An 11,812-nucleotide genomic window follows, 5' to 3' on the forward strand; every position below is an offset into this window, starting at 1 on the left:
ACATCTGTTTCACTGACTGCTAAGTAGGAAGTTATTTCTAATCAGAATAGATGCCTCCAAGCAGATCCAGCATGTCAGCAAAACCTCTCTTCAATTTTTTTTTTTCTGTCTCTTACTGCAGGGCATAACATTGTTTGCATTTTTTAAATTGTTTTAATTAAAATTGTTTTGATTAAAATTGTTTATTTTGCTATCTTCAAAAAGTGACTCAATCAGCATTGTGCGATATTTGTTTTATCCGTACCTAGATTACAGGTTTGTAATTCATTTGTGAAACAATTTCCTCTGTCTGTACATTAGAATACTTTTTTAAAAGTGGCTAGTAACATACATTAGCAAACATGTATTAGCTTACTGTAGAGAGAGAGTTCCAGCATTGGTTCAGGGAGAAAATCCCAGATTATCCCTGAAAAAATCTTCAAACAGGCACCACACCTGTACACATACACCCAGACTATTCATTCTCTTCAGTAAAGGTCATTTTTCCCAGTTAGTTGTAGTTTTGAATGTTACATTGTTTTAACAGCATAAACGTTTTAAAAACAATATATAAAAGTGCAGCTAGTAATGATAAAAGTTTTCAATTAAATACATATACAGTCCAATGCTATTTGTGAAGTTTTGGCAAACTGGAAAAGTTCAGTATCCACCTAGTTATAAGATGTGGTAAAATGCTGTAAATTCTTGAATAGCAGTACAAGTGCGTGTCATTTATATGTGAAAAACATTGTAATCATACTGTTTCCATCCATACCATGTTTATTTTCAGAATGTGCACCGTTTATGAAAAGCTCATGTAAGTGCGAATCAGTGATGTAACTTCTAACACATTTCTAAACCCTTGTGTTTACATGGGGGGGATTTATGGTGTTTTGCCGCGGTTTTGTTTATCAGCGTTTGCCGGTGGTGCTCCGATCTTGCTTTTAAGCTTGCTTTTTCAGCAAAATAAATGAGTATTAAAAAGTGAGATCAATAAAGCGCAACACCATGACTAATTGTTTCGAGCCTCAGTCATGATGGTGCGCTGTGACGCATCAAAGGTAGCAGCCCTGGGAATATGCAAGTTTGGGACTCTTTGCTGTGGTGGAGGGGGGGGACTGGAACTGGATGGGGATTCATCATACACAGGCACTTGGAAAATGCTTACCAGAACATCTCTTAATATAGCAACCCAAGCACAATATATGTTGCATCTGTGCTTTACTGTGTAATGTGTCAAATCTTAATCCAGTTTTTATCCTGACATGCAAATATGCAATAGGCTTGGATGGGCAGTCTTTCTTCTCCTTGGGGCCCCTTTATTTGTCGTGGTGCTGGAGCTATAAGGCAAAGGGTTGGGTTGTACCTACAAGAATGTCATGTTAATCTGGAAGACTTGCAAGGGCTGCCTCTTTCTTGGGTAAAGATCACACTTGACATCATTCTACCCTGGAATAATAAATTACAACAAGTAATCTTCATATAAGAAAAACCAAACCAACTGATGCTCTGTGGTGTGCTGCCTGATAATATCCCACTGTCCAAGCTGAAATCTGATTCCCTGGCCTTTTGAAAATGTGTTGAATTTAGTAAACCATCTGTCTTGCTGTCCTACATTACAGTACATAGGGCTACAAATGTCATTTAGGTGGTTTTATCATGACCTTTCAACTCTGTGACTCCACATGATCCATGAGGAAATATGGAAGCATTTGGAGTCAACAGTTTGAATGGTAGAAATAAAATCCAGGAAGAGACAAAACATGGCAAAACCACACAGTCCTGCTAACGAGATAGATGCCAGGTAGAGCAATAGAGAAAATGATAATCTCAGCAGCAAGCATCATGGACAAAGTTTAAGGGAGGGGTACTATATATATATATATATATATATATATATATATATATATATATATATATATATATATATATATATATACACACATACTGTATATATAAAATATATATGTGTGTGTTTATCCCTACCTAGACCTTTTTTTTAACATTTTCTTCTTGATCTGGTCATTCTTACTTTACCTTTTTATTATTGGTCTCTTTTATTCTGTTATCCCTTTCTTTCTTGCTCTGTGTTGTTGTGGTTGGTGTTGAGCCGGTCGTCATAGAGACTGTGCTTACCTGTCTTTGTTCATGCGCTGCAGCTCAGCAGAACCCAGCTCTAGCGCTCCCAGCCCGGCAGCAGGAGATCTCCATGAACCGGCAGCAGCGGTACTTCCGCATCCCGTTCATCCGCCCTGCCGACCAGTACAAGGACCCTCAGAACAAGAAGAAGGGCTGGTGGTACGCACATTTTGATGGGGCGTGGATCGCCCGCCAGATGGAGCTCCATCCAGACAAACAGCCAATAATGCTTGTGGCAGGTATGCCAGGAACATAATCCAATGTACTTTACACTTCCAAAGCAAAGAGTGTTGCACAAATGCGAGTACCGTGTTACTATTTCTGCTACCGTCTGCCTCCCTCTAAAATATATACTCTGTGTGTGTGTGTGTGTGTGTGTGTGTGTGTGTGTGTGTGCATATACATATACATATATACTGAGCATCAAAAGAAACATCACTTATGTTTGGATAAAATTCACTGGACACTAGACGTGATCGAAAAATGACAATCTCTGTTTTAGAGCAGGTGCAGTGACTGGGGACCAAGAGTCACAACACCTGCCCAAGATCTGTCGATCTTGGGCAGGTGTTGTGACTCTTGGTCCCAAGTTCATGGCCTGTCATTGACAGAGTGTGTCTGGTTATACCGTATTGCCAGGTTTGAAATTGCTGGCTGTGAGCACCCAAGATGGTGAGCCACAGTACGCTGCCCTAGTCCAGCATCCAACGTGCCGATTGCACAAAGGCACTGCTCTCTTGACAGACGAGGCATATTGTTTTGTTTTCTGTGATTTTCTTTATTGCTTTTATTCAAGCTTGCAATTCAACAGCTGAAATCACTCCATATCCTGTGTCCAATCAACTGTCTCACTAATTAGGTGATTAAGTGCATCTGCTTCAGTAATAGCCACTCAAGCGTGTCATGGTCAAGGATGAATGATTGAATGATTAAAAAGAAACCAAAAACATTTCATCAAATCATTTATATACCTCATTTTTTTTTTAAATAAATGTGTTATACTAGTGATAAGTTTCTTTTGACGCTCGGTATATAATATAATATAATGAACATAATTTAGATATTGTATTTAACATAATGTAATCAAAGAAACTACAAAATGATATTGCAAAAGTCTACCGGAAGCCATAATAGTAGTACAGTATTTCATGTTAGATTTTGAAATGTCACATTTTTCAGGTTTGTTTCAGTTTCTTAAGTATATGGAAAACTACAAAGCAGGATATAATTCAATATGTTAACCTAACATTACTCAGCAGGTTTCATTGGACTGAAACAAAATTAAGTTCTATTGGGTGATGCTATGGGCTTTTGTCCATAGCTGTACACTCTGCTAGCCTTGATGTGCAACAGTAGCAAAAGAGATAATATTATTATTATTATTATTATTATTATTATTATTATTATTATTATTAGATATTTGTAATTTTTCCACTTTAATGAACAGTTGTGTCCTCTGCAGTTCAAGGACTGATCTGGAGCGTCCTCAGGTTTAAGAGAATGTTATGAACATTTTCTTTGCGACTGTGTTCTGGTTCTAGGGAAGGACGACATGGAGATGTGCGAGCTGAGTCTGGAAGAGACTGGTCTTGCCCGAAAACGGGGAGCTGAAATTTTGCCAAGGCAGTTTGAAGAAATCTGGGAGCGTTGTGGGGGAATCCAGTACCTCCGAAATGCAATAGAAAGCAAGCAAGCCAGACCAACATACGCTACTGCAATGCTACAGAATCTCCTCCAATAAACGGCACATTACTTGAGCTCTAATATTAGTTTGTGGTGTACATGACCCTTTTAATTGGGTTAAAGGGAACAGTGTATTCCCCATTAAAAGGGCATTTAGACATACTATAATCAGGCTGGAGACATCCACGTTTTATGATAACTGATTTTGTTAATTATTGGGGGGTTATGCTGGGTTTTTGTTTGTTATTTTGTTCTTTGTGCAGTGAACTTCTACAATAACTGACCAGCTGGACCTGACCTATACTAATGTCTTACAACTCTTTTTGTGTGTATTTTTAATTTGTATTATTATTGATAATAAAACTGGAAACCAAGAGGTCACTATCCAGGATATAAACACAGAACCTGATATTGAAAGAAAGGAGGGCATTTACTTGATAAAGCACATCCTCAAATCTGGGTTACTGTACCTGTTCATCCTGGAGTTATGCTGGTGCACCGAGAGTGTACATTAGATAGCCCACACTGGATAGTTCATAGTCTATAGATTAGATTACATTTGATTTAATCAAGAAGATGCCTATCTTGATTACCTTAACGTATTTGGGCATTGCATTGATTTTTCTAGAGCTGTCAGCTGGATTTGTTCTTCAAATCAGCCTATATATTACTTACTCCTACTTACACAAAGAATGTGCTTTCACTGAAATGGCACATGTACTGTACTCTTCCCTAATGTGTTGTTAATCCATTAATCAATTCAAAAGTTTATATGGTGCCCAAAGTTGTCCTGGCTTTGCAGTGTTATATTGAATTGAAATAGAATTTCAGAGGCCTTTTCTAGTGGCTTGCATCGTATACCACGTACTCTAGCATGTATATACTGGAACACACTTTGTTTCTGTTACTTATAACTAGGGCTTGGAGTTTCCAAAATGTGTATTTGTTGCAAGGGGAAAAAATCATAGTAGATTCTGAAAGATTAAAGTTCATACAGAATTAAAATCCTATTGATAAAAAAAGTTAAAATTATCAGGTGCTCTTTTTACATTTTCTTAATAAACAAGAATAGGTTAAAAGCAACTATGATGATGAATTAAGACCATACGTTAAATCTAAAGCTGCTTAAAAGTTACTGTAGTTTCAGTCTAGACTTTTGGAGATGATAGTGTGTCACTAACCTGTATTTATTTTTGGATATTATGGAAACAAATATTTATATATACAAAGATAATATAATATTACTGAATATAAATTTCAAATTGAACAACTTCAAAACAATCTATATGAGGAAAAAAGGACTGGTACTCTGTTTTCAATATAGTATAGTACATACTACATAGTTATAGCTACTGCTAATGCAATATGTCCTGTCCTCATAGAAAAATGTCACCTGAATTGCAGTTTGGGAAGGATAATGACAACTTGGCCTGGTAAGATATGTCTGTTCAAAAAAAGCATTTGTTTGAGACAATCTCACATGCAAGATCAGAAAAGATGACACATTTCTCTTGAACTGCACAGTTCGTTAACGGTTCAAGTCTGATTGTATAACACCCTCGTCCCGTGGTGTGCAAGAAGCATCTCAGTACACACCTAGCTATTTATTTATGATTTGAAATACATGAGTGATTACTACTGTCAATCTCAATGATGTCATTTAATGTATAGTCAATTAATAATGTTGATGTGTTCTATATCCATGCATTTACTACAATCATTCCTTTAAAAAAACAAGTCTGCAGTTTGCCCTTTTCACTTTTCGAATGTTGATTTGTAACTGATGTACTGATGCAGAAAATAAATGCTTTCATGTTTAACTCCACTGATTTATGTTGCTGTTCCACTTTGTGTAAAGAATTGCCAAGTGTCAATACTTCAATAGTTGTGGGAAAACAAGATTATTGCTAAAATTCGCAGTTTTAGCTGACTACAGTGTTGAGAAATTGGCACGCAAAAAGAAAGCAATTCATAGTTAGAATTGGAAATAACAGGGAGTATGAAAATAAAACAAAAGATTGAGTGTTGGGCTTTTTGCATTAGTTTAAAAGGCGTGCAGAAAGAAAGCAGATAAGCAACAGCTGGATCTGAATGCTTTTGGATTGCATCAGCCACTTATTGTAAGGGGTAATGCTGGGATAACCACGGGCAGGTGGTTAATGAAATCAAGGGGGATTTCCACAGTGCTGTTATTTATTGTGGCAGTCGATCAAGCTGACCTCTGAGCCTGCGCTGGTGTGAGCGACTTCATTTTCACAATCATTTTTTGAGTTATTTTGCAGGCTTTCCATACACGGGACATGGTTTGTATTCAGCTTTTACTTTTTTGGCTGTCCGTAAGAATAATTCCTTGCCTTAAAGACTTTGCAGGGCTGATTATTTATTATTTATTCGACCAAATGTGTTTAATGTAACTGATGTGAGTTTGGCTTTTTTATGATATATATATATATATATATGTGTGTGTGTGTGTGTGTGTGTGTGTGTGTGTGTGTGTGTGTATGTGTATATATATATAAAAAAAAAATATATATATATATATATAGTAAGGGAGTGTACTATCCTAACAAAAATCTGGAGGCTTTAGGACCCTGTTAGGACTCCGTGTTACTGTGACTGAAGGCAATAGGGAGCCATCTTGGTAAAGACCTCCTAAATTGAATAATGCACTGACTAATTAAAGATAATGGGAAATGCTGATCAGCTGCGTCTGATCTTGGGGGAGATATAAATGAACCTCAGGTGGGTTATTGGGTGTGGGGGTTTGGAAAAACGACAGGAAGCCGATTTTGAGTTGAAACATAGAGCAAATAAAGTATTTTGATTGCCGGTAAACGGACTAGCCGCCTGGTTATAGTTTGATTCTTGCAATAGAATAGGCAGTATTCCAAAGGGAGTTAGTTTTTTGTTTTGTAAAGAAAATAAATATACAGGCACCATCCTGTTTTCATTTCAGAAGTTGTTGAGGTACTTTATTTTTCACATATGATGGGATTGGTGAAGCCGTCCACATGAAACATTGCAGACCAGATTACAACATACATACATACATACACATATATATATATATATATATATATATATATATATATATATATATATATATATATATATATATATATATATTATATATATACACTGAGTATACAAAACATTAGGAACACCTTCCTAATATTGAGTTGCACCCCCTTTTGCCTCAGAACAGCCTCAATTCATTGGGGCATGGACTCTACAAGATGTCGAAAGCATTCCACAGGGATCCTGGCCCATGTTGACTCCAATGCTTCCCACAGTTGTGTCAAGTTGGTTGGTAGTGGATCTCTACTCCGAATAGCTTGTTCCATCTCATCCCACAGATGCTCAATTGGATTGAGATCTGGTGACTGGGCAGGCCACTGCAGTAAGCTGAATTCACTGTCATGTTCGTGGAACCATTCCTGGACAATCCTAGCCTTGTGGCATGGGGCATTATCCTGCTGAAAAAATCCATTAGCAGATGGATACACTGCTGCCATAAAGGGATGCACCTGATTGGCAATGATGTTCAGATATCCTGTGTCATTCAAACGTTGCTCCACTTTTATCAAGGGGCCCAATGTGTGCCATGTAAACACACCCCACACCATCACACCACCACCACCAGCCTGCAATGTTGACACGCAGCATGATGGATGCATGTACTCATGTGGTTTTCTCCATACCCTAGTCCTCCCATCAGCGTGAAACAGCAGGAACCGGGATTCATCAGACCTGTAGCCCATCTGTTGCTCTGCACAATTCGTGTCAGCCTCTTTTATCAATCATCCGTTTTCGACCACTGGCCTGCCGTTAGCTGGATGTCCTTTGGGGGGGTGGACCATCCTTGATACACACGGGAAACTGTTGAGCGTGAAAAACTCAAACCGGTGCGCCTGGCACCTACTACCATACCCCGTTCAAAGGCACTTAAATCTTTTGTCTTGCCCATTTACCCTCTGAATGGCGCACATACAGTACACAATCCATGTCAATTGTGTCAAGGCTTAAAAATCCTTCTTTAACCTGTCTCCCCTTCATCTACACTGATTGAAGTGGATTTAACAGGTTACATCAATAAGGGATCATAGCTTTCACCTGGATTCACCTCGTCAGTCTATTTCATGGAAAAAGCAGGTGTTCCTAATGTTTTGTACACTCAGTGTATATATACAGTGCCTATAGAAAGTCTACACCCCCTTGAACTTTTTCAAATTTTGTTGTGTCAGTGCCTCAGAGTTTCATGTATTTAAATTAGGATTTTTTTCCACTTATCTATACATCATACTCCTTGATGGACAGCAATCTTCAAGTCATGCTACAAATCTTTGATTGGATTTAGGTCGGGGCTCTGACTGGGCCACTCAAGGGCATTTACCTTTTTGTTCCTTAGCCACTCCAGTGTAGCTTTGTTTGTGTGCATTGGGTCATTGTCATGCTGAAAGGTGAACCTCCGTCCCAGTTTCAGCTTTCTTTCAGAGGGCAGCAGGTTTTCCTCAAGGACTTCTCTGTACTTTGCTCCATTCATTTTTCCTTCTATCCTGATAAGTGCCCCAGTCCCTGCCGATGGGAAACATCCCCATAACGTGATGCTGCTACCAACATGCTTCACAGTAGGGATGGTGTGCTTTGGATGATGCGTTGTGTTTGGTTTGCGCCAAACATAACGCTTTGCATTTAGGCCAAAAAGTTTCATTTTAGTTTCATCAGACCACAAAACTTTTTTGCCACATGGCTACAGAATCTCCTGAGTGTTTTTTTGCATACTTCAAACAGGATTCAAGGTGGGCTTTCTTGAGTAATGGCTTCCTTCTTGCCACCCTACCATACAGGCCAGATTTGTGGAGTGCTTGGGGTATTGTTGTCACATGCACACTCTGACCAGTCTTGGCCATAAAAGCCTGTAGCTCTTGCAAAGTTGCCAATGGCCTCTTGGTAGCCTCTCTGATCAGTCTCCTTCTTTCTCAGTCATCCAGTTTGGAGGGACGGCCTGATCTAGGCAGGGTCTTGGTGGTGCCGTACACCTTCCACTTCTTAATAATCATCTTGACCATGCTACAAGGGATATTCAAGGCCTTTGATATTTTTTTTATACCCATCCCCTGATCTGTGCCTTTCAACAACTTTGTCCCAGAGTTCTTTTGAAAGCGCCTAGGTGCTCATGGATGAGTCTTTGCTTTGAAATGCTCTACCCAGCAGAGGGAACCTACAGGAACTGTTGAATTTATCCTGAAATCATGTGAATCACTACAATTTAACACAGGTGGAGGCCACTTAACTTGGTGTGTGATTTTGAAGGCGACTGGTTACACCTGAGCTAATTTAGGATTGCTATTACAAGGGGGGTGGACACTTATCCAACCGAGCTATTTCAGTTTTTGTTTTTAATTAATTTTCTACAAATTTCTAGAATATTTTTTTCACTTGGAAGTTGTGGGGTAAGATGTGTAGATAAATGAAAAATAAAACTATTTTAATGCACAATGAAAATGGCACAGTCTAACTTTTACATCAATAATTCATTGGGCATATATATAATGTTACTTACATTTTAAATAGTGAGCAAATAGGTTTGTTGATTGCTTGAGTAGTGTTGAGTAGAGTTCAAGTCATGAGATTTCATAAAAACGCCAAGTGCTCAGTGTTTGCTATTTGAGTTGAGTTAAAATTGGCAAAATGAGTTGATTAAGAATCTGTATAAACAGCCATTAGAAAAGACTTAATTGACGCAAGAACAGCGAAAGACATGACCATGCCCCACTTGAGTAATGATAAGGTGACCAGATTTTTAAGTCCTTAAACTGGGACAGTATGGAAATATTGTGAATAACTTCCAACGTCCAAGCTACAGGGAAGATCTCAGGTTTTTATTTTCACTTTGGCAATGTTTGATCTAATATCATATTGAAAGTGAATGCAGAGACTCAGAGTGGAATCTTTTACTTTCAAAATCTTTTTTTGTGAATAAATTATCTTGTTGTCTTTGTAATGTAATTTCTACACAACAGGTAGTCATTACATTACACAGCAGCAATTCAATAATATCAAATTCTCAGATTTTATTTTATTGCTTATTACTGCTGCAAATTGAGTCCCTTTTCTGCCTAAGAAACTGTGTTTTCTCTCTTTGATTTCCACTTTCCATCTCACTCCATCTCTAGAATATCCTCCAGTGTTCAATCTGTAAACCAGGCCCTTCCTGCATGAAAAGATTACACATCTCAATATTTCTGTTTATTAAATGGTTACTTTAATAGAATCGATTTTTTTGAAGATACAGTGAGCACTTGGATATCCGCTACCCAGATACACGTCAGTCGCGTTTTACCACTCTTGTATTAAGAATAAAATCAATCCCCATTATATATATGTAATACATTAATGCACTTACCCGTCACACGCGATTACTCTGTTACCAGTTTTCTGATACAAATCCCATCTCTTCAGTGTTACAATTTACCTGAATTTCCGTCACAGCCCGCAGTTTTTGTTTATTTTTAATTTTTTAATTCTCTCCAATGCCAAATCAGTCTGTTTTATTTTTTACAGTTACACAGCGCTTCCTCCAGTTTCACCAGACGAAAATGCAGCCAAAACAAAGAGAACGAGACAAGCTACGGTAATGCAGTAACAGTTAATCGTTAATGTATTATTATTTTTTCAAGTAAACTGTGACATTAGGGACTTATCGAGTACTATATTTTGCAGTTTTGAATACCGAATTGGAAACTTTGGCGGCGTTGTTGTTTTAATCTTTTGGTTTTGCTAAATTGCATTGCCTTTTACGTTTTACGCAGTTCTGTGCATGGATAACATTTAGATTTAATTTTGCTGTTAGGTTCTAAATGGGAAATTTTTGTACCGGATTTAAAAGTATGTACTGTATTACAGTTAACGTGTCTTCTCTTTAGTTTTGGCAAGTGATATTTTCAGAATCATATAGTTCTTTATTAAAATACTACTTCTATTAAAAATATAGTACTCTACCAAATACAGTACATCTAAATTGAAGCCTACTGATTTTAAAACACAGTCCTTTCAGATATGTATTTTTGATATTGTATCTTTTTTGTGTTCCCTGAAAAACGGACAAGGGTTGGAACGGGCTAAAATGAAATAATCAGATATGCGTCACACCGTGTTTAACCGTCACTGAAGTCTAAATTTGATTGGGTCAAATATGTGAGTGCTGATTGTATTTAATATGACACGGTATTTGTTCTGTATATGTTTTCTACTGCAGTTTCTGATTGGATCATTGTTTTTCTTCTATTAAACTAGAAGCTGTGGTAAGCTATCACACCCATGCAACAGATGGCATTCATCTTAAATATAAATACTCCATTGTCTCTATTTTCGTTAAACTTTGCAGGATATACATTGAACACAGAAATAAAAATAAGGGGTTACCAAACTAAAAAGAGATGCCTCTAAGGCAGATTATTTAGATATTTTTAAAGAAAGGTAAAGTGAAACAAGGACATGGTTCTTTTTTTGTAATCGTTTTAAACTATTTGTATCATATACAGTACTATCAATGTAAATATGTAAGAAATTAAATTGGCACCAGGAGACCTGAAACTATTGTTTTTCATTATTGCTAAAAACAACGTAACATGTATACTTAAAGAAATAAAAAATGTTCTGGAACTTGTAAAATATTTTTACAATATGAATTTCACAAATGTGAAAATAACTAGTTCATACATTATTTTGTATTATTCACAAACATACGTTTATTAGAGGTTACCTGTGGTGAACTAACAGAGAGTACACCGTGTAACACATTTTTTTTTTTTTTTTTTTGTTCCTGGGTAGTAAGTGTTATTTCCTAATTGCTTATGCCTCAAAAGTATAGAAAATGGCTATTATTCCCCACAAACTTTGCTTTTGTGACCAGGACAGTGATATTTTGAAATGAACCTATTTTCCAGAACATTCCAGATAGATTCAGTGCTGAGTAAACTTGGGGTAACTTCTAGAACTTTTTAGAACT

The 11,812-nt window shown here is 37.2% G+C and overlaps 1 protein-coding gene across 8 annotated transcripts in view; it reads left to right on the forward strand.

Moving 5' to 3' along the window:
* Nucleotides 1-5,626, forward strand: part of myo6a (myosin VIa) — an 84,522-nt gene extending 78,896 nt beyond the window's left edge. For 6 of the 8 annotated variants that reach the window (XM_034917858.2, XM_034917860.2, XM_034917861.2 and 3 more), the window contains 3 exons: nt 770-796; nt 2,139-2,357; nt 3,660-5,626. In XM_034917858.2, coding sequence (XP_034773749.2) covers nt 770-796; nt 2,139-2,357; nt 3,660-3,859 — 446 coding nt within the window. In that variant the 3' untranslated portion in view covers nt 3,860-5,626. The remainder of the gene's footprint in view (nt 1-769; nt 797-2,138; nt 2,358-3,659) is intronic. The other 2 variants (XM_034917859.2, XM_034917863.2) reach the window with 1 other exon arrangement.
* The last annotated feature ends 6,186 nt before the right edge of the window (nt 5,627-11,812 follow it).

The sequence above is a fragment of the Acipenser ruthenus genome, chromosome 5, assembly GCF_902713425.1.
Source record: "Acipenser ruthenus chromosome 5, fAciRut3.2 maternal haplotype, whole genome shotgun sequence".
Taxonomy (NCBI): Eukaryota; Metazoa; Chordata; class Actinopteri; order Acipenseriformes; family Acipenseridae; genus Acipenser; species Acipenser ruthenus.